Below are 22,380 nucleotides of genomic sequence, written 5' to 3'. Positions count from 1 at the left end.
CTTCAGCTCTGAAATCTCCCCAGAAATTCACCCTGGAAGGTGCTCTGTTTCCCTCCTGCTTCACTCCCTGGCTGAGAAGGCAGGCCCCGGCGGCCAAGCCTTCCAAATGCCAACTAGTCTTCCTGCGAGCTGCTACGCTTTCGATCTGAGAATCAAATATTCTTTAAAAAAAAAAAGTTTATTGATGTATTTGAAAGAGTTACACAGACAGAGAGAGAGAGAGAAGTCTTCCATCCACTGGTTCACTCCTCAAATGGCCTCAATGGATGGAGCTGGGCCCATCTGAAGCCAGGAGCCAGGAGCTTCCTCCACGTCTCTTTTGTGGGTGCAGGAGCCCAAATACTTGGGCCATCTTCTGCTGCCTTCCCAGGCCGTTAGCAGGAAGCTGGATGGGAAGTGGAACAGCTGGGACTCAAATCAGCGCTCATATAGGATACCGGCGCCACAGGTGTTGGCTTTACCTGCTATGTCACAGTGCTGGCCCCGTAAAAATCAAATATTCCTTAGGTCACTCATTCATGATTCACTCAGCATCTGCTATGTTCAGAATCTGTGGCATCCAAAGGGACCACAGAAGAGTGCAGTTGAGCCTTGAGCCTCAGCACTGTGCACTTGCTGGTCCCTGAGCCTGATTAAGTTCCCTGATCTCTCCAAACTCACTCCTCACCATGTGCTGGGAAAAGGAATGTATCAGTTCCCCAGGACTGAGGGCCCACGGTGGGGGATATGCCCCTGGGACAGTCCCCCAGGACTGAGGGCCCACCAGGGGATGCACCCCTGGGACTCCCCCAGGACTGAGGGATACGCCCCTGGGACTCCCCCAGGACTGAGGGATACGCCCCTGGGACAGTCCCCCAGGACTGAAGGCCCATGGGGGGGACACGCCCCTGGGACAGTCCCCCAGGACTGAAGGCCCGGGGCGGGGACACACGCCCCTGGGAAATGCCCCCCCAGTGCCTGTCACAAGCATCGGCGGATCCCGGCTGTCGTCACAGCGTCAGCAAACCTAATTCTTGGATCCGTCACAGATTTATTTATTTATTTATTTTGTAAGATTTCTTTATTTGAAAGTCAGGGTTACAGAGAGAGAAAGGGAGAAACAGACATCTTCCATCTGCTGGTTTAGTCCCTGGATGCCCTAATGGCTTGAGCTGGGCCAGGCCAAAGTCAGGAGCCAGGCACTCCCTTCAGGTCTCCCACATGGGTGCAGGGGTCCAAGCACTTGGACCATCTTCCGCTGCTCTCCCAGGCCATTAGCAGGGAGCTGGATCAGAAGTGGAGCAGCCAGGACTCGGACCGTCGTGGATGTGGGATGTGGGATGCCCGTGCCACAGGGGCCACTTTTACCTGCTGCGCCACAGCCCTGCACCCCCTGCACAGAATGTTAGCGTCTGCTGGGAGCCGATCACGGCCCTGCTCGCTGTTGCACAGATTCTGAGTTGCAGCAGGCTCCTTAACCTGTGGTCCCGGGACCAGCATGACTGTCACCTGGGAACTTTTCAGAAATGCAAATTCTCTGCTGGCTGAACCAGAACCCCGCGGGTGGCCGCAGCAGTGTGTAACTCACCAGCCCTCTAGGTAATTCTGATGCGTGTTCAAGTCTGAAGGCAGCGAGCGGTAACACAGCGTTCAAGGGAGTGGGTGCTGGGGCCTGCTCAAAGCTTGCCCTCCACTTGCAGGCTGTGTGACGCCAGACAGCAAACTCTCCCCAAGTCCAGTTTCCGCCACCCAACAGCAACATGGGGACAAGGATAGCAGTGATGTCACAAGATCGCTGGGCGGCGTTTAGAACTGTGTCTGGCACATAGTAAGTATTCAATTAAATGAATGTTGGCTGTTGGTATTATGAACTACTTGCACTAGAAAAATATACAGTATAAAAGATTTCTCAGTTCATATAATTATTTGGGAATGAGGTTAAAAAAAAGCTGGATCAATGGTGTTCATAGAATATAAGGGGACATCAGAAAAGTTCATGGGAAAATGGAATTAAAAGCAAAGAAGGCTTTTGGCCTTTGGCCCAGGCTGAGCTGCCAGTTACGACACCTGCATCTCCTGTGAAACCTGGGTTTAACTCCTGGCTCCAGCTCCTAGTTCCAGCTTTGCCACTGCAAACTCCGAGGGCAAGAGGCTGGGTCCCTGCCACCCATGGTTGAGACCTGGACTGAGTTCCCGGCTCCATCCCTGCCCCAGCCCTAACCCTTTGGGACATCTGTGGACTGAACCAGGGGATGAGAGCTCTGCCAGTCTCTGCTGCATCAAAAATAAACAAATAAACAAGCAACAAGTTTATGCAAAAATGTTTAAAGTCATAGCTTTTCATAATACATATTTCACACATGTTATAAACAATTTTTTTGCACTAAAGTCATACTTTTAATTCCGTTTTCCATTCACTTTCTGAAGCACCCTCATTTGTCCACAACAAAGCTGTTAAAAAAAAGTCCCGATGATCTGTCATTGTACCAAGTTTTAAAAATAACCCAAAGCCACTGTGCCCTGTGAGGACAGGCCGTAGCGGTGGGGGCTGGAGTTCCCCTCCCTGACTCTGAGCAAAGCAAGTGACAGAACGGAAACAGTGAACTGCAAATGAAAAGTGAGTGGGTTCACCTGAGCAAGACGGAGCTGTCCACGACGGGGGCTAATGCCCACGAGGAGGCAAAGCTCGGGGACAAGGACCTGCGGGGGTCCTGCCTGGTCCACGAGGCAGAGTCAGCGTGCGGGCTCCCTGAACACCTGTGGCTCCATTTCTGTCCCGAGTGGTCCCGTGAGGCTGGCTGTCACCTGTTCTCTACGTTATCTTTAGGTCTGGCACCCTTCAATCACACACCGGAACACCAAGCATCTTGGAGATGCGCCGGTCTGGGTTAACAGCCCGCGCTCCTGGGTTCCTGATTCATCCCTAGCAGTTTAACCCTCGGCAAAGAACCTCCCTGCAGAAAGGGCGGTGCCCAGGCCGCTAGTGTTGAGCATTAGAGAACAATCCTTTTTAAACTTCCCCAGTCTGTTTAATCAGGGTGGGAGTGGGGTGGAAGATCACAGTGAAGGGACTAAGGTCCCCCACCCTCTCTCCAAATCAGCCCTGCATCCGAGGGCGAGGCCGGGCCAGACCACCCTCCTCTCAGAGTGAGGTGCGCTCAGGCCCTCACAGCAACACTGCACGCTGCCCTGTGGTTCCGTGCCTACAGCAACGCCTGTCCTCCGGGCCTGCCGCTAGGTTTGTAGAACGTGTTCTGGCGACTGCTGGAGCGGCAGCCATGACGTACGCCTTCAGGTTGCCCAGCAAGACCGGTAGTGGCGCGGGGTTTCGGCACGGCGGTGAAGGCGCCACTTAGGAAGCCCGAGTCCCTTAGCAGGAGTGCCTGGGTTGCAGTCCCGGCTCCACTTGCAATCCAGCTTCCTCCTCCCACGCATCTGGGAGGCAGCAGGTACCGGCTCCAGTACTCGGGTCCCCGCCACCCCGGAGGAGATCTGGATTGAATCCCAGGCTCTGGGCTTCCATCTAGTCTAGCCCAGGCTAACGTGGGTGTTTGGAAAGTGAACCAATGGATGGAAGATCTATTTCTGTCTGTGTTTCAAATAAATTGTAAATAAATAAAAAGTTTTGAAAGGAGATCAAGAAGGGCCAGCACTGTGACATAGTGGGTTAAAGCCCTGGCCTGCAGCGCCAGCATCCCATACGGGCGCCAGTTCGAGTCCTAGTTGTTCCACTTCTGATCCAGCTCCCTGCTGGTGTGCCTGAGAAAGCAGTAGAAGATGGCCCAAGTCCTTAGTCCCACTTCTGATCTAGCTCCCTGCTATGGCCTGAGAAAGCAGTAGAAGATGGCCCAAGTCCTTAGGCCCTGCACCCGCGTGGAAAGCTTGGAGGAAGCTCCTGGCTTGGGATCTGCTCAGCTCCGGCTGCTGCAGCCATTTAGGGAGTGAACCAGTGGATGGAAGACCTCTCTCTCTGTCTCTCCCTCTCACTCTCTCTTACAAATACATAAAATAAATTTAAAAGCATGGGGGTTCAGTGCCGTAGCATAGCTGGTTAGGCTGCCGTCTGTAGTTTAACTGGCCTGGCCTTGCCCTGCGATGCAGGGCTGATTTGGAGAGCAGGGTGGGGGACCTTAGTCCCTTCACTGTAATCTCCTTCAATGCTCTTTCCACTCCACTCCCACCCTCATTAAATAGACGGGGAAAGTTGAAACCTGCTGCCATATGGGTGCTGGTTCGAGTCCCAGGTGCTCCACTTCTGACTCCACCCCTGCTAGTGCCCCTGGGAAAGCAGCAGAGGATGGTGCAAGTCCCCGGGCCCCTGCACCCACGTGGGAGACCTGGAAGAAGCTCCTGGCTCCTTACTTTGGCCTGGCCCAGCCCCAGCCATTGCAGCCATTTGGGAAGTGAACCAGCAAATGAAAGATCTCTGTTTCTCTTCTCTGTAACTCTTTCAAATAAGTAAATACATCTTAAAAAAGAAGAAGAAGAAGAAGGAGAGGGGCCAGCACTGTGGTGTAGTGGGTAAAGCCGCTGTCTGCAGCGCCAGGACCCCATACGGGTGCCGGTTTGAGTCCTGACTGCTCCACTTCCTACCCGGCTCTCTGCTAATGGCCTGAGAGAACAGTAGAAGACGGCCCGAGTGCTTGGGCCCCTGTACCTGTGTGGCAGACCTTGAAGAAGCTCCTGGAACCTGGCTTTGGATCAGCCCAGCTCTGGTCTTTCTGGCCATTTGGGGAGTGAACAAGCAGACAGAAGACCTCTCTACTAAGTGTATGTGTCTGTAACTCTGCCTTTCAAATAATCCTAAAAAAAAAAAAAAAAAAAAAAAAGGAAGTCCGGATTCAAGTCTTGCCTCTGGCTCCTGACTCCAGCTTCCTGTCAGTGCAGACCTTGGGGGCAGCAGCGATAACCCCTGCCACCCACTTGGCAGACCTGGCCGGCATTCTGGGCTCCTGGCTTTGGCTGTGGCCCAACCATTGCAGGCTTCTGGGGACTGAACCAGCAGCAGGAGGCCTCTCGTCATCTCTGTTGGTCTTTGTCTCTACCTGCTTCTCAAATTTTTAAGCTGCTTGTTTACTTGAAAGGCAGAGCTACAGAGAGGGAAAAACAAGAGAAGGATCTTCCATCTGCTGGTTCATTCCCCAAATGTCTGTGACAGGACTGGGCCAGGCTAGAGCCAGGAGCCTGGAGCTCCACCCAGGTCTCCCACATAGGTGGGGGGCCCAAGCACTCGGGCCATCCTCTGCTGCTTTCCCAGGCCACAGCAGAGAGCGGGATTGGAAGTGGAGCAGGTAGGGCTCAAACCAGTGCTCATACAGCAATGCCATCATCACAGGCCTATTGTGCTGTGCCACAACGCCGGCCCCTAAGTTTTTTTTTAATTTAATTTTTTTGACAGGCAGAGTGGACAGTGAGAGAGAGAGAGACAGAGAGAAAGGTCTTCCTTTTTCCATTGGTTCACCCTCCAATGACCGCTGCGGCCGGCGCACCGCGCTGATCCAAAGCCAGGAGACAGGTGCTTCTCCTGGTCTCTCATGGGGTGCAGGGCCCAAGCACTTGGGCCATCCTCCACTGCACTCCCTGGCCACAGCAGAGAGCTGGCCTGGAAGAGGGGCAACCGGGACAGAATCTGGCGCCCCGACCGGGACTAGAACCCGGTGTGCCGGCGCCGCAGGCGGAGGATTAGCCTATTGAACCATGGCACCGGCCAATTTTTTTTTTTTTTTTTTAAGATAAAGAAGACATAACAAGTGTTGGTGAGAATACGGGGAAAATGGAACCTTTGTACATTGCTGGTGGGAACATCCACTGGTGCAGTGATCTCAAACAGTCCGGCAGTCCCTGAAAAATGACACAGAGAACGGCTACCTGGTCCAGCAAGACCACTGCGGCTATGAGCCCAAACAGCGGAAAGGAGGTTCTCAAACATATTTTTCACACCCACGTTCAGAGCCGCACTGTCCCCCACAGCCACGTGATAGTGGCCAGCCAAGTGCCCATCGGTGTATCCACGAGGGGATAAACAGAAATGCAGTCCATCTGTACGACGTCACCTGACACACGCTCCAACCAGGACAGGCCTTGAGAACCCTTTGCTTAGAGAAGTCAGACAAATACTTCCTGGTTCCACTCGTGGGAGGCACCTGGGTGGTCAAACCACGGAGACAGACAGGAGAATGGCTCGGGCCAGGGGCTGGGGGCTGGGGAAGGGGGTGCTGTTGAATGGCTAACAGCATTGCAGTTTTAAAAGATGAAAACGTTCTAGAGCTTGCACAGCAATGTAAAACTACTGCACTACTCAGACATGACTAAGATCATAAGTGCTGTACGTTTTTTACAATCAAAAAAATGAACAATAGAAGTAAGAACTCGGGGGCCGGCGCTGTGGCGCAGTGGGTAAACACCCTGGCCTGAAGCACTGGCATCCCACATGGGCGCCGGTTCGAGACCCGGCTGCTCCACTTCCTGTCCAGCTCTCTGCTATGGCCTGTGAGGGCAGTGGAGGATGGTCCAAGGGCTCGGGCCCCTGCACCCACGTGGGAGAGCTGGAAAAAGCTCCTGGCTCCTGATCGGCACAGCTCCAGCTCTTGTGGCCATCTGGGGAGTGGACCATTGGATGGAAGACCTCTCTGTCTCTCTCTGCCTCTCCTCTCTCTGTGTAACTCTTTCAAATAAATAAATAAATAAATCTTTTTTTTTTTTTTTTGACAGGCAGAGTGGACAGTGAGAGAGAGAGACAGAGAGAAAGGTCTTCCTTTGCCGTTGGTTCACCCTCCAATGGCCACCGCGGCCGGCGCGCTGCGGCCAGCGCACCGCGCTGATCCGATGGCAGGAGCCAGGTACTTATCCTGGTCTCCCATGGGGTGCAGGGCCCAAGCACTTGGGCCATCCTCCACTGCACTCCCTGGCCACAGCAGAGAGCTGGCCTGGAAGAGGGGCAACCGGGACAGAATCCGGCGCCCCAACCGGGACTAGAACCCGGTGTGCCGACGCCGCAGGCAGAGGATTAGCCTAGTGAGCCGCGGCGCCGGCCATAAATAAATCTTAAAAAAAAAAAGAGCTTGACGGACAGGCGCAAGGGGTGCGTCTCACAGAGGGCTCCCAGCTGCAGCACCTGGGTCCAGCCGGGGACACCCTTTCCCCAGGCCACCCTGTGTTGCTGGCTGGGCACAGCAGGGACATGAGGGCCTGGGCATTTCTGCACGAGCTGTGACACCCCTAACGGGCGCACAGCGACCCACTGGGCTGGCGAGGTCCCCACTGCTGCTCTGTCTGCCCTCGCCGGCGGCGCACCTGCATCACCCTGCAGCCCCCGGGCCAGCGTAGCTCCCTCGTGCTCAGGACTCACAGGCGGCACCTCCACTAACTCTAGCCCTGCCCAGTGCCACCTCCTGTCCTAGCCTGGCTCTGCTCAGGGGACCACTCAACTAACCCAGCCGCTCGGGGGGCTTCGAAAAGTTCGTGGAAAATGGCACAAAACGAAATTTACGCTGGTGCAAGAATTTTTTGAAACTCGTGCATACCAGGGATCTTCAAAGAGTGTCCGAAAAATGTGTATTTATGGGGAAAAGCGCACCAAAAAATACCTTTTTCCTACGACTGCGGCAGTGGGCGGTAACATCACCTTCCAGGAGTAAGGCCCAGTCGTCTGCAGAAATCCCACACGGGGAAGGGGCTGATCAGGTGCTCCCGGAAGACACCCAGCGCCGGGACTTAGGAAGCCTAACTCCGGCCGGCGCTGTGGCGCAGCGGGTTAACGCCCTGGCCTGAAGCGCTGGCATCCCACATGGGCGCCGGTTCGAGTCCTGGTTGCTCCTCTTCCAATCCCTCTCTCTGCTGGGGCCCGGGAAAGCAGGAACCAGCGGATGGAAGACCTCTCTCTCTCTCTCTGCCTCTCCTCTCTCTGTGTAACTCTAACTTTCAAAAAAAAAAAAAAAAAAAAAAAAAGGCTACCTCCACGCCACCCGATCCAGGTGAACGGATGAGCCCATCAAATCACTCATTCGACCGCACCTTGCCGCCTCCCTCGCCCCGCACGCCCAGGTTTCCATTTTTTGTAACCGTGGCTCTGACGCCGGGGGTCTCTCAGTTTGCTCCACGACTCATCAGAGGACTTCCCCCCCAAAAAATTTTTTTTTCTAGAGATTGAGCCCAGGGACTGGGAAAGTCAGCGACTCTGAAAGCCCGCTTTGCTTGTGTGGAAAGTGAACTTAACAAACCCGGGGGCTACGAAAAGCCTGCGACCACCAACGAAGCTCCCCGCCAGCCGACGCCGCCATTTTGGGAGGAGAAAGTGAGCTGCTCCGCGACCTGCACATTCGGTCTTTCCGATGCTCAGCCGGCCGGCTTCTGTACTCGTGTAGAAAATCAGAAACACAACAAAGCTCGTTCTCGGAAAAGCCACTCGCACGACGCTCAACCTCGTGATGAAGTATTTCTGAATACAAAAATAACAGGAAGCCAGCGTCTGTGGCGAATCTGCTGCTTCCAAAGTGAGAGTGCGGGCGAGGCCGGCGGGAGGAATCTTCCGTGGCGTGGAGCCCGGCGCTTGACTCCGTGGGAAGAGCCCAAGCTTTGCTGCGGTGAGCGAGGGCGCGGAGGGGACAGGGCCCACGCGGGGAGAAGGCAGGAGGACTGAGGCCCGGGCGCCGGGTCCGTGTCGTGGGGGCCGCCATGTTGAGACCTGGCAGAGGGGGCGCCTTCCGGGGCTGTGTTGCGGGGAGCGGGGGTGAGAGTTGCGTTGGGAGGATGGCCCCTTCCTCCCCGCGCCCACCCGGCTCGGGAGGGGCCGGCGGTCAGGGCGGGGGCGGGGAGTCGGCCGCCCGGGCCTTCCCCCCACACCCCGAGACTTCCGCCCTGGGGTCCCGGGCGCCACGGCGCATGCCCGGGGTGGAGGTCGCCGCCGCGGGCCCCCGTTTCGTTCCCCGCTTGGGCGGGGAGCCCCGGGAGCTGCTGGATTGAGGACGAGCTAGGCAGGCTGCGCTCGGGCCGGCCCGGCCCCCCCACCCCGGGGGCCGAGGCGCCTGGCCGCGCCTTGCGGGTGACCGCCGCCCAGACTCGGGTGCGAGCGAGCTGCGCTCTGCCCCGCGTCCGGCTCCCGGCCCCGCGCGTGTGTCCCTGATGATAGTTTTCGTGGAAACGCGGAGGTCGTTGGCGGGAAGTCTCCGCAGGACGCCCAGCGCGGAGAGAACGCTGGGCTCGGGGCCGTGAGACCTGGTGGGGGGGGCGGGGCGCGGAGACGGGAGAGGGAGCGAGAGCGCGAGCCCCAAGTGCAGGGCGACACGAGGGGATGCCCCTCGGATTCCCTGGAAGCCGTCGGGAGCTTGACTTGGTGCAGTAAGGGCAGTGTTGTTGGGTGGCTCTTTAAAAAAAAAAAAAAAAAGTTATTTGAAAGGCAGAATTCCAGAGGCAGAGAGAGAGAGAGAGGTCTTCCATCCGCTGGGTCACTCCCCAAACGGCTGCAACGGCTGGAGCTGCGCCGATCCGAAGCCAGGAGCTTCTTCCGGGTCTCCCACGCGGGTGCAGGGCCCCAAGCACTTTGGCCATCTTCCACTGCTTTCCCAGGCCACAGCAGAGAGCTAGATCGGAAGTGGAGTGACCAGGACTTGAACCAGCGCCCATATGGGATGGGATGCCAGCACAGCGTGGTGGGCCCCTGTGGCTTTTCTGTGCTGCGAATGAGGAGGGAGTCTTTCTGTTGGGGGTGGGAAACGCCCGGGCCCCACCCGCCCAGAATCGGGCCGGTGGTGGAGATGAGAGGCGCTCCAGCTCTGGGGTGACACGGACCGGGGTGCGGCTGCTCAGCCTCTGTGTGTCTGACCTTGCCCGTGTGAGGTGGCGGCAGCTGTGGTGCCCACGGCCTGCACGTGGCCGGGAGGGGGGGACTCAGGACCCTGACACCCCCCGGGGTCAGAGGTGAGGCACTGGCCCCCTAGAAGGCTGTCTCCATAGCCAACGCCAGGGCAGGGAGACCGAGGTGACATGGGGCTGGCTCTCGCCAGGGCAGGGAGAGCGAGGTGACATGGGGCTGGCTCTCGCCAGGGCAGGGAGAGCGAGGTGACATGGGGCTGGCTCTCGCCAGGGCAGGGAGAGCAAGGTGACATGGGGCGGGCTCTCGCCAGGGCAGGGAGAGCGAGGTGACATGGGCGGGCTCTCGCCAGGGCAGGGAGAGCGAGGTGACATGGGGCTGGCTCTCGCCAGGGCAGGGAGAGCGAGGTGACATGGGCTGGCTCTCACTTTTTTCCACGTGGAGAAGCTCCGGTCGTGATGGCGCGCGGAGCAGACCTGAAGTTGTCTCCCTGCCAAGGCCACCAGAGGCCACGTCCTCGGTGCCGGCTCAGGGTGCCAGGCACGTGTTCCCCTCCCTGCATCTGGGGGAGACGGTGTAGCGTCCCGCCTTCCAGTCTGCGAAGTGCTCCTGTGCCGGCTGGCTGGGACACAGACATGTTTTGTGAGTTCTGAGTGGGCTGGAGACAGGTGGCTCTGCGGGGCAGGTCCGCGGCCGGCCTCGGAGGGGCCCGCAGAGTTCCCACCCGCAGAGTAGAAGTGGGATGGCGGGGAAGGTTCCCAGCAGAGGAGATTGTGCAGGGACAGGCCTGGGGCTGGGGGCGTAGGGCACGCTCACGGGGCGTAGCCTGCTTCCTGACGGGATGTGCAGGTCAGAGGCCCGCCTGCAGCGCGTGACCTCCGGCTCCATGCTGTGGGTGTCTGGCGTTTTCGCTGGTAAGGGAGAGATTCCGCAGTGCACCTCGGCAGCATTCATTCCCCCGCAGGAGCGAAAGCAGAGAGACTCCTGGGAAACTGGAGAAGGGGGGGAAGTTGTAGATAACCATTTTAATAAATATTGTAGGCCAGCACCGCAGCTCAATAGGCTAATTCTCCGCCTGCGGCGCTGGCACACCAGGTTCTAGTCCTGCTCGGGGCATGGGATTCTGTCCTGGTTGCTCCTCTTCCAGGCCAGCTCTCTGCTGTGGCCCGGAAAGGCAGTGGAGGATGGCCCAAGTGCTTGGGCCCTGCACCCCATGGAAGACCAGGAGAAGCACCTGGCTCCTGCCTTCGGATCGGCACTCCCATTTAGGGAGTGAACCAATGGAAGGAAGATCTTTCTCTCTGTCTCTCTCTCTCACTAACTCTGCCTGTTAAATAAATAAATAAATAAATATTGTGGAAAGATGCTGTTAGGAGTGAGAAGTACTTTACAGAGTTCTGCTTTAAAATTTATTTATTTATTTGAGAGGCAGAGTAAGATAGACTGAGGAGAGAGAGCGCCTCCCTCCCTGGTTCACCCCCAGGTGCCTGCAGCGGCTGGGGTTTGGCTGAGCTGAAGCCTGGAGCCTGTAATTCATCCCAGGCCTCCCCTGGCGGCGGGAACCACCCCTGCCTCCCAGGAATCGGTGGCTTCACTGCCAGGCCAATGCTTGCCCCCTTTTTAAAAAGATTTTATTCATTTATTGGAGAGGAAGAGCTACAGACAGAGACACAGAGAGAGAGGTCTTCCATCTGCTGGTTCACTCCCCAGATGCCCAGAGCTGAGCCGATCTGAAGCCAGCAGCCAGGAGCTTCTTCCAGGTCTCCACGTGGGTGCAGGGACCCAAACACTTGGGACATCTTGCACTGCTTTCCCTGGCCATAACAGAGAGCTGTGTCGGAAGAGCAGTAGCTGGGACACGAACTGGTGCCCATGTGGGATGCCGGCGCCATAGGTGGAGGCTAAGCCTCCTGCGCTACAGTATCAGCCACAGCCCTGGAGCTTTGGATTTCATTTTGAAAATTTATGTGAAAAGCAGAGTGTAGAGTGACAGAGAAGCAGGGATATCTTGGATGTGTTGGCTTACTTCTCAAGTGGCTGCAAAGCCCAGAGCTGGGCCAGGCCGAAACCGTGGGCCTAGACCTCCATCTGGGTCTCCCACCTGGGTGGGGTCAGGGGCCACCATCTGCTGCCTTCCCAGGCACATACGCAGGACACTGGGTCAGAAACCAGGCAGCAAGGGTTTGAGCTGGTTTGCTGGTTCGGGAGGCCATCATTGCAAGCAGCAGCGTAACCTGCTGAGCCGCACGCCAGCCCCGGCTCCGGTTTTTACAGAACGTTATCTCAGCGTGGATGCTGACGTTTCCCGAGGTGGGCACGTAAGCTTTCTCGGCGTTTGCCTTATTCCAGCAGACAGGCCATGAATTAATTATTATGCATGAGGCAGAAGGAAGGACAGGTGTTGGGTTGAACTGCCATCGCGGCAGGTTCTGCAAACGCCAGTCGTGAGCTGTGACTGGAGGAGGACTCCGGGTTCCCTTTGCCAGAAAGCCTGCTGCTGGGTCACTTGGATCAGATTTGCTCTCCGCTGTAAAACGCTACATCGCATCACTGTTTCTCCTTGCAGTTTTGTTTTCTCAAAAATCCTTATCTTCAGTGATGCATACTGAAAATTTCACAGATAAATGATACAATATCTGGAATTTGTTTCGGAATAATCTGAGCTGGATTATTCTGGCCACAGGCTGCTGGCCCTGCTTGGAGCCACTGGTGGTTGCTCTCCTGTTCTCCACATTGGCGTACTTCTGGAATTCTTGGTTGTAAGGATTTTTTAGAATGTCGTTGTTTGGGCAGGCACTCGGCGTAGCGATCAAGACGCCGTGTCCCGTATTGGATGCCTGGGCTGAGTGCCAGCCTCCAGCTCCTGAGGCCAGCTTCCTGCTGGACAGTGGTGGTAGCTCAAGTGACCGGGCCCCTGCCACCCTCGTGGGCGACCTGGGTTGAGTTCCAGATCCTGGCTCTTTGTGGGGCCATTGCAGACATTTGGGGAGTGAACCAATGGATGGGAGTGGTCTCTGTCTCTCTAAAGAAAACAGAAGGGGCCTTTGCTGTGGCATAGCTGGTAAAGCCACCACCTACGGTGCCAGCATCCCATATGGGCACTGATTCGAGTCCTGGCTGCTCCACTTCTGATCCAGCTCTCTGCTGTGGCCTGGGAAAGCAGTAGAGGATGGCCCAAGTCCTTGGGCCCCTGCACCCCTGTGGGAGACCCAGCAGAAGCTCCAGGTTCCTTGTGTCAGATTGGCCCAGCTCCAGCTGTTGTAGCCGTTTGGGAAGTGAATCAGTGGACGGAAGACCTTTCTCTCCCCCACCCCCCTGCCTCCATCTGTAACTCTGACTCTCAAGTAATTTTTAAAAAAGGAAAAAAAAAAGAAGTGATTTTGCACAGCAATTCTTAGGCTGCTTTTCCTGTGATTGTTTTAAAATCTCTGCGGGGGAGTGTGGATTTCACTCCGTGGCACCACGTGAAAATTAGTCTGTGAGTGCCCTCATGAGGCCAAACCACATGCAACCCATGGATGAAGCCCACTGCCCTCTGCTTCCTGCACAGGAGTCTGGGGAGTGGTTCAGGGTGTCCCTGGAGCCTGACCCCCTCGCTTTCATACTGTGCACCCCACCCATCAGCGTAGTGTGGGCATGCGCACCTCCCCTGTCTGTAGAAGGGCTGCCGTCCGCGTCAGCTCCGCGGGGCTGTTGTGGGGGTTCAGGGGTGGCCCACGGCTGGTGCTGCACACACACTTGCCGTTGTCGTTCCTAGAACATGAATGACTGGATGCCCATCGCCAAGGAGTATGACCCGCTTAAAGCCGGCAGCATCGACGGCACCGATGAGGACCCCCACGACCGCGCCGTCTGGAGGGCGATGTTGGCACGCTACGTCCCCAACAAGGGCGTCACCGGAGACCCCCTCCTCACCCTCTTCGTGGCGAGACTCAACTTGCAGACCAAAGAGGACAAATTGAAGGAGGTCTTCTCCCGCTACGGGGACATCCGGAGGCTCCGGCTGGTGAGGGACCTGGTCACCGGCTTCTCCAAGGGCTACGCCTTCGTGGAGTACAAAGAGGAGCGCGCACTGCTGCGGGCCTACCGGGACGCCGACGGCCTCGTGATCGACCAGCACGAGATCTTCGTGGACTACGAACTGGAAAGGACCCTCAAGGGCTGGATCCCCCGGCGCCTCGGGGGTGGGCTGGGGGGCAAGAAGGAGTCGGGGCAGCTGAGGTTTGGGGGCCGGGACCGGCCTTTCCGGAAACCCATTAACTTGCCAGTTGTTAAAAACGAGCTCTACAGAGAGGGGAAGAGGGAGAGGAGGGAGCGCTCTCGGTCCCGAGAACGGCACTGGGACTCGAGGGCCAGGGACCGAGAGCACGGCCGGGGCCGCGAGAAGAGATGGCAAGACAGAGAGCAGGCCAGGGCCTGGCCCGACAGCGACTGGGAGCGGGAGAGGGACCTCAGGGAGGACAGGGCCCGGGGGAAGGAGAGGAGGGGGCGGAGCAAGTAGAGGCGGCGCCAGTAGAGGCAGCGCTGGCCGGCAGTGGCATCACAGCGCGTCTGCGGGAGGCAGCGGGGCTGCAGAGCCTCGGCTGGAGCCAGCGTCCTGAATCGGTCGTCTTCATCGCGCGGTTCTGAGGGCACGCCACCCGACAGGGAAGAGGGCTGTGCGTAGCTGGGGGGGGGGTGGTGTCTTTGCTCCCACCTGTTTGAAACGATTTGCCCTAAAGTCCTTTGTGCTCACCTGTGACTCCTGGACACCCTCGTCCCCACAGCCCAAGGGTTTTCTGAATTGAAAGGGAATGGGCATGGACTGTCCAGAGACAAGACCGGAAGCCGGACTGGACGTCTGAGTCAGCACCCAGCTACTGTCCGGCAAACACTACCCTGCTGTCCTCAGAATGCTGACTGGCTTGTTTCTTTTCCTATCTGGCATTTAGAATTCAGAACCAAAGTCGCAGGGCTGAGGTCCACAGCAGCCTCCCCGCGCTGTGAAGACATAAAGACAACAAAATGGGAGTGGGGGAGTCGGCGAGTGCCAGTGGCGGCGCCGCCCTCTCGGAGGGCACTGAAGGAGACTGCCCCGGCCCGTGGTTTCCCCAGACAGGGACCTGTGGCGTTTTTACCAGCGGCTGTCATCTCTGAAAGTTCAGGTTCTTGCAATTCAGCACGTTTTACACACAGTAATGAACGATTCTAACAGCCAACAGCTGCGTGTTCACGAGGAGGGTTTGCACAGAGGGGGAATCTCCCAGGTTACCCAGGGACCAGACCAATCTGCTGTTTGAAAACTGCTGTCGGCTGTTAGAATCATTCCAGAAGAACATGCCCTGCCTTTGCAGATTCCAGGATAGACTCCGACTGCTTCCCAGGCTCAGAACAGCACTGCAGGAACACCCTTCGGCCCTCGCACACGTCTCATTTACAGCAGTGCTTCCTGTTGTGGCCCCACACGCGTGGTAGCTGGAGGGGGTGGGTTCCTGAGCTCCACGGGACGGCCTCACTTCCAGGAAGTGTGTGAGACAGGAGCAAACGCAGGTCCCATCGCAGTGTGTACGCCTCTGTCAGCTCTGAGCGTCAGAACTTGGCACGCTCAGGCTCTGGCCCTGGCTTGGTGTTGTGGGGGCCTGAGAGGGGGAGCGCCCGGCCCGGCCCGGCCCGGCCCGGCCCGGCCCGGCCCGGCCCAGGAGCCACAGGGGCCTCTGAGCCAGCAGTTCTGCTCCTGATCTGTTCTGCAGGCCACTGCGCCTGCGTGCGTGTGTGCCACGGTGTGTGAGTGAGGGACTGTCCGTCAGAGGGGCCCGGGTGGTCACTGATGAGTGATGCAGATTGCATGGCAGACCAGGGCCCCTTAGCCTCAGCACCTCTGCCATCCAGGTGGGGCAGTCCTTGCCCATGGGGCTGTCCTGTGTGTGTGTGTGGGGGGGAGTTACAGCAGCCTGGCCTTCGCCCACGAGATGTCAACCACAAATGTCTGCAGACGCTGCCAAGCGGCCCGGGGAGCACTATCGCAGGAACTCGGGAGGCCTTACCTAGGAATGAGGGGAAAGAGGTGCAGAACAGCTTGTACGGGAGCCTTAGGCCGCCGTTTGTGTAAGAACAGGCTGTGCACCGTATACAAGGGGAGTTCCACAGGCTCACGGGAAAGGTGTACCATGAAAAACTGCATGAATAGAAAAATCTTTTTCTACCAAAATAAACTTGTAATTCCATTTTCCAGGAACTTTTTGAGTTATACATTGTGGGTCTGTGTGCAGGTGGTGTACACTGGATGTGGGTGTGTGGAGGTGGTGTATGTACACTGGCTGTGAGTGTGTAGAGGTGTACACTGGGTGTGGGTGTGCACAGGTGGTGTGCACTGTGGGGATCTGGGTGTGGGTGTGTGCAGGTGTGGAGGTGGTGTACACTGTGGGGTATGGGTGTGCACAGGTGGTGTACACGGGTGTGGGTGTGCGCAGGTGGTATACACTGTGGGGTGTGGGTGTGTGCAGGTGATGTACACTTATGGGGTAGGTGTGCAGGTGGTGTACACTGGGTCTGTGCAGGTGGTATACACTGGGTGTGGATGTGTGCAGGTGGTATATACTGAGGGTATGCACAGGTGGTGTACACTGTGGGGGTGTGGGTACACAGGTGGTGTACACTGTAGGGGTGGGTGTGTAGGTGGTGTGCACTGTGGGGGTGTGGGTACACAGGTGGTGTGCACTGGGGGTGTGGGTACACAGGTGGTGTGCACTGTGGGGGTGTGGGTACACAGGTGGTGTGCACTGTGGGGGTGTGGGTACACAGGTGGTGTGCACTGTGGGGGTGTGGGTACACAGGTGGTGTACACTGGGGGTGTGGGTACACAGTGGTGTACATAATTGCAGGCAGAAGCTCAGGAGAGACCGAGCAACTCTGGTTACCTGCTGCAAAGTCCTGGGGGGGGGTCCCTCCACTCCTCCTGCTGCGCCCCCTCCGGATCATGGATCCTCAGGACCCTGACAGGCAGGCAAGCCTGAGGCCACTCAAGCGGCATTTTGGTGTCTGATGGTTTCCACAGCGACCTGAAACCGTGCACGGTAGATTCTGCAACTCCACCTGACGGTCTCACAAACGCGGCTGTGTAGACTGTGCCCCCCACCCCATCAGAGTACCCGAGTGCCGTCAGGGGGTGTCAGCCCCGCCCTGGGGGTGCTCCACAGGTGGGGAGAAGGCCAGTGGCCCGAGGGCCGTCCCCGGCTCACCCGGGGGGTGCAGCGGTGATGGGTAGACTGAAATGCAGTGCACAGGTGTTTCCCTGTCGGACGCTTGGTTCCCAGTGCACCAGCACTGAGGGTGTAAAACCTTTCAGAGGCAGGGTTGTAGTGCAAGGTCGTGAGGTCACTGGGGCGCTGCCCAGGGAAGGAATTAATTAGTTCTGGTGGAACCCAGAGAGGGTCCTTGTGAGCAGGGCTGGCCCCTTCATGCTCTCGCTCCTTGTCTGCCACGCCTCCTGTCCCTCTCACGGCTCCCCCCACAGTGCCTCTGTCACGAAAGCTGCACCAAATCAGTGGGGCTGCCTGGCCTTGAACTTTAAACCTCCCAAACTCTGAGTTCCCCAAACCTTTCTTTACAAATTACTCAGCTGCAGGTGTGGTGTTAGCAAAGAAAACCCTAATAACACACAGGCTTCTGCAGCTGAGGGTCGGCCAGAGCTGCAGCCCCCAAGCGGTTTGCCCAGCCACCCCCCTGCCTCATCACCCATGCACCTGTGCCCTGCTCCCCGTCAGCTCTGGGATGTTTTTCATCTTCGCAGAGGACCGCGTGTTTGAGACGGTGAACATGAAAAGGAGAAGAGATGCACACACAGATGTCGCGGTGTGTTATCCTCAGCAACTTTGTTGGGTTAGCACTGCAAACTCACAGCAGAGTCCCAGGCGCGCAGCCCCTGCCTCGGCGGGCCCACCTGCTCCAGGCGTTGTGGGGACTGTCACCCGTGGCTTCGGTGGCCTGCTGGAGTTGGGCCAGCTCCTCCTGTGACTCCGAGGCCCTGCCTGTCCCGTCAGTGTCCTACAGAATCTGCTGGGACCGCCCTTTCCTGATAACGGCCAGCTACCCGTCTCCTGCCTCCCACCACAGTAGGACAGACGTGGCCGTAAAACCTCTACACACAGAATTTTACACCAAGCAAGCCAAACAGCAGTTACAGTGGCAAGTCCTGTATTTGGCTTAAAGAAGCTGTGTTACTGAAGTTAACGCAAAAGTCTGGCCTCAGTCCACGGAGTAATCAAATACATATCCTACGGGATCAGTCATCTAGTACAAACGGAGAGAGCCCTGGGTATAAACACTCGTTCCTGTAGAGTTCGGCATCACTTTTCCAATGCCTGTCCCCAAAGCAGTTTGTTTGAGGGCGAGCCTGGAGGCGGGGGCCCCTGGGCTGCAGGCGTGGTTGCAGTCTCTCAGGCCCAAGGTCACAGGTGCTGCAGGGCTTCCTGTCCTTGCTCCGTGTAGCCGTCGTCGCGCTGGGTGCTGGCCCACTGGCCGAAGGACTCGTGGATGGGCACGCTCCTCTGCGCGTTGGCCAGGCGCTTCTTATCTCGGGAGAAGAAGCTAAACCTTGGGGAGGCAGAGCAAGGACAGACGTGAGAGCTGAGCTTTGCTGGGCGCTCCACATTTGTCTGCAATGCCAGGGACACAGAGCAGCAAACAGAATCAGTTCAAGGTGCGAGAGGCCTCGGGGGTGTGGGTCAGAGCGACTCCAAGTGGCTCACAGCACCACGGAGGTCACACGGTGCGGGAACGCCGTGTGCGTGTGGGATGTGTGAGGCATCTCCCACCTCGGCCCCGGCCGGGGCGCCTTCCCGTGCCCAGCGGAAACGAGCCACCAGCGGAGCACGGGGTCTTTAACACGCCTGCAGATGCCGGGAAAGCGCACTCAGCGGCCACGTGGAGACAGGCCGACTCCGCTGTAAGCGGAGGAGTATTCCTCCCGTGGACCGCTGCGTGCTTAACGTCACCCAGAGACCACAGAAGTAACAGCGCAGCCCAAGTCATGCACACTACCGCCCAGGGCGAGGCTCCTGTGGGCATCCAGGAAAAACGAGACAGCTGGAAAACAGATCAAGTCAACCACAGCACACACGGCTCTCTGATTAGGTGAACGCTGTGTACTCCCACACCTGGATCTACCGCTGACGGCCTCGAGAATGTCTCTCCAGCCAGCGGCAGAGCAACAGCTAATGCAGACCAGAGACTGCTGACCGACCAGCACCTTCAAACGTGCAGGCAGGAGTTGAGCAAAATCTTGCCAGGTGGGGTGGGGTGGTGTATGTTTAGAATGGCACCGAGGGCCCTGGCCGGTGAACCTGGCCTCAGCCCACTCGATCTCCCACAAACTCGTTAGGCTGCCAGCTGCCCTCAAGGCCACTGGGCTTCTCTTGTCGCCAGGTCCTTATCTCTGGCATCCGGGTTTCTGAACTCGGGCAAAGATAGAGTGGCAGTGTTATGTTTCCGGGGGAACAGGCAGGAGGGCGCAGACGTCTACACTTTGGAGAAGAGGCTTCGGCTGCCTCTGTCCCCCACGGCTGCTCGGAGCGCCACTGCCGGGGCTGTGGTTGCAACCACGTGTGGGCGGTCGCGCTCTGGCAGGATCAGTGACCGGCGTCCTTTCATCAGACGGCCAGGGCAAGCCACCGGGGCCTGACAAGAGGCTCCCTAGGGCCTGAGGGCTCTTCTCATGCCAGTGGAAGAGGGTACTTCAAAAGGTTTGTGCAAAATGGAATTAAAAGATGTTTATTGTGGTGCAAAAAAATCTGAAATCCATGCATACACAGTGGCTTCAAGAAGTTCACGGAGGGGGCTGCCACGGTGGCGCAGCAGGTGAAGCTGCTGCCTGTGACGCCAGTCCTGGCGGCTCCACTTCCCTTACAGCTCCCTGCTGTGTGTGGCCTGGGAAGGCAGCAGAAGACGGCCCTGCACCCTTGTGGGAGACCTGGAAGAAGCTTCTGGCTCCTGGCTTCTGCCTGGCCCAGCCCTGGCTGTTGCATCCATTCGGGGAGTGAACCAGCAGGTGGAAGATCTCTGTCTCTCCCTCTCTCATTGTCGTTCTGCCTTTCAAATAAGTAAATAAATACATCTTACAATAGTTTTCTTGCACCAAAATAAGCTGACCTTTTAATTCCATGTGCCACGCACATTTTGAGGTCCTTCTGGAGGTGACAGCGACTACAGTTTTCAACCCTGGTGACTCCTGAGCTCTTTCCACGGAGTAACTGGGGCAGGGAGCCAGCTGAAAACAGGGCAGCACGCGGCTGTCACGTCTCGCCCTGCCGCCTCAGCTGAGCGGGACAGCCACGTCCGCTTCAGCAGGGACGGAATCAGCCTCATCCCGCCTCTGCTGCTCCCTGTTTAACAGGATCCGGGGACCGTGACGGCCTGGCTGAATGAAGCAGTTTAGAAAGCTGGGCGTGGACACACGGTGTTAGTGTCACGCGGGGGTCGCGGTGGGCATCGGCTACTGACCCGTCACTTAAAGGACCTTCTTTACTGGACCATGGACAAGGTGGTTTTAGAACAGAAACAGAAGAAACAGAAAGAATTATCGGTGACAGAGCCGAAAGTTCCGAGGCTTCCCTGTGCAGGTGTGTCTGCCGCCACAGCTCCCACACCCGCCGCAGACGGGGACACGCAGGTGCCGGCCATGCAGCAGCCACGCCAGGGGCACAGCTCAAACGCAACCCAACACACACACAGTGCCTACAAGGGGGACAAGTCGTCGGGCAGGCTGCAGGGCGGGGTCATCTAGTATCAGTCCAGCTGCTACCATGGGCATTATGGCTGTAAAGATCCTGGTTAGAGAGGCACAGGTAGACACAGGGAAGAGAAAAACGGGGAGGCATGAAACACTCGCCAAACGCCCCTGAGACTGCGTCAGAGGTGTCCCCGCTTTACGTTCACGGGCCGCATCCTCCCCCGGGGCCCAGGAGGCAACCCCATTCGGAAACAGGGTCCCTCCCCGATGGGCATCCTGAATGACCGGTGTCCTTGCAATGGGGGCACCTGAGGGAAGTCCCGTGCAGAAGGAGGCAGGGGCGGGGGTGGCACCTCCACAGGCCCAGGAACACCAGCGAGTGCGAGGCGCGAGGCTGGGGCGCTCCCGCTCCCGGGCCCCGGCAGGCATGGCGCCGCGGCCGTGTGGTCTGAGCCGGCGTCTGCGGTGCTCCGCTAGAGCTCCAGAGGACACCGAGTGACAGCCGCCAGGGCGCAGTTCAGCCTGGGCCGGGAAGGAAGGCATCGGGTTGGGTCCTGGGGCTCGTGGTGACCCCTTTGTCAGGGGCCTGGCTGCCGGCAGCCGCGGTCTCTGTGCCACCAGGCATGGTCTCAGGGCGGTTTCCTCGCCCCTCTGGGTGAGCCAGGCCAGGCAGCGGCCATCGCAGGAGGGCTGGGGTTCTCTGTCCGTATCCCCTCCAGTGTCCTTCCGAGTGGCAGAAGCCCCCAGGGGGATGGAGAAGAGACAGTGCCAGGAACGGGGCCACCTGCAGAGGCCAGGCCGCCAGCTTTCAGGGGCCCCAAGCCACACCACTCCGCCCCCGCCTACACCAGGACCCAAACAGCTGCCCCTCAGGACACAGCCAATGAGGGGTCTGAGCCCCGAACACACCCCACTTCACTTGGGGCCTGGCCAGCTGCCGGCGCCCGGGCTGTCCCGTCTGAGTGTCTGTGTCTGCATGAATGGACACAGCCCCCTCCCCACCACGCCACCCTGCGGGAGGACGGCCGGGTGATCCCCTTTTGCCGCTGATGTTTCTGGAAGGCTCAAACCCAGCGCAGCTCTAAGGATGCCACTCAGGCAGCGCGCGGGCGGCTGTGAGCAGGCTGCTTCTGGGCCGAGGCGGGTGGCAGTAGGGTTGGGGAGGGGTGGTGTGGAGGAGGACGGGGACAGAAAGTGCTGCTGGCGCTGGAGACTGGGGGCACCGCCTACCCGGAGCCGCGCCCTCGCTCTGCTAGGCCAGTGCCGGGCTGCGGCTTTCCTGGCTGTCCCTCTGCCCACGGCGGCCTCCCGCCTTCCCCTCACCCAGGGCCCCGCTGCCCGGCCTCAGGGAAGCCACCACACCAAGAGGGGGCGCTGGTGCCAGCGTGCACTGGGGACGAGGCTGAGGTCACTCGGGGCTCCCACGTGATGTCCCCAGGCGGCAGCTGCTCGGTCACACGCTATTCTTGGAGTGTCTTCTGGGCTCGCTGTTTAGACTGGCAGCAGCAGCTTCCGGTGCCCTTGTCAAGTTCAGCCCAGAGACACGGAGTCTGACGTCCCTGACTCAGGGTGTACCCGAGACAAGGGACCGGGGAGCTGGCTCACAGCTGGGGACTGGGAAGGGGACGCAGCCAGAAGGCACGGGTTCAAGTCCCGATCTGGGGTGCTTCCAGCAGCGTGATCCAAGGGAAGTCAGTGGGCTGCTTTGGGCCTCGGCTTCCCCGTCTTAGAAATGGGGATGATCGTCCCAATTCCAGGCTTTGACAGGGTGGAAGACTGCTTAGTGCAAGTGCGCTCAGCTGGGGAAGCCCCTGCACGCCCCCTTGGTGGCTGGGGAAGGAGGAGGTGGGGGAAAACCCTGCCAAGGGCGCGAGGCTGGGCCGGGAAG

General features: G+C 58.3%; 2 protein-coding genes across 6 annotated transcripts in view; one reads left to right on the top strand and one right to left on the bottom strand.

The window, feature by feature from the left end:
* Positions 1-8,422: 8,422 nt before the first annotated feature.
* Positions 8,423-16,001, top strand: SNRNP35 (small nuclear ribonucleoprotein U11/U12 subunit 35). The gene is made up of 2 exons (XM_008251630.5): positions 8,423-8,561; positions 13,545-16,001. The coding sequence occupies exon 2, from the start codon at positions 13,548-13,550 to the stop codon at positions 14,286-14,288; it is 741 nt and encodes a 246-aa protein (XP_008249852.1). The 5' UTR covers positions 8,423-8,561; positions 13,545-13,547; the 3' UTR covers positions 14,289-16,001.
* Positions 16,002-17,942: 1,941 nt separating this feature from the next.
* RILPL1 (Rab interacting lysosomal protein like 1) overlaps positions 17,943-22,380 on the bottom strand; it is a 33,065-nt gene continuing 28,627 nt past the window's right edge. Inside the window, exons 7-8 of one of the 5 annotated variants that reach the window (XR_011385252.2) lie at positions 20,264-20,589; positions 17,943-18,358 (exon numbers count right to left, since the gene is read on the bottom strand). Coding sequence is in view for 4 of the 5 variants with exons in the window: in XM_051828876.3 (XP_051684836.1) it covers positions 18,214-18,358; positions 20,264-20,287 (169 nt within the window). In the remaining variant the exon portion in view is untranslated. The remainder of the gene's footprint in view (positions 18,359-20,263; positions 20,590-22,380) is intronic. The other 4 variants (XM_051828877.3, XM_051828876.3, XM_089323005.1 and 1 more) reach the window with 4 other exon arrangements.

The sequence above is a fragment of the Oryctolagus cuniculus genome, chromosome 21, assembly GCF_051225735.1.
Source record: "Oryctolagus cuniculus isolate XC-2025 breed Fujian yellow rabbit chromosome 21, ASM5122573v1, whole genome shotgun sequence".
Taxonomy (NCBI): domain Eukaryota; kingdom Metazoa; phylum Chordata; class Mammalia; order Lagomorpha; family Leporidae; genus Oryctolagus; species Oryctolagus cuniculus.
Note: the sequence above shows the minus strand (reverse complement) of the source record. Positions and strands in the feature narration are given on the sequence as shown.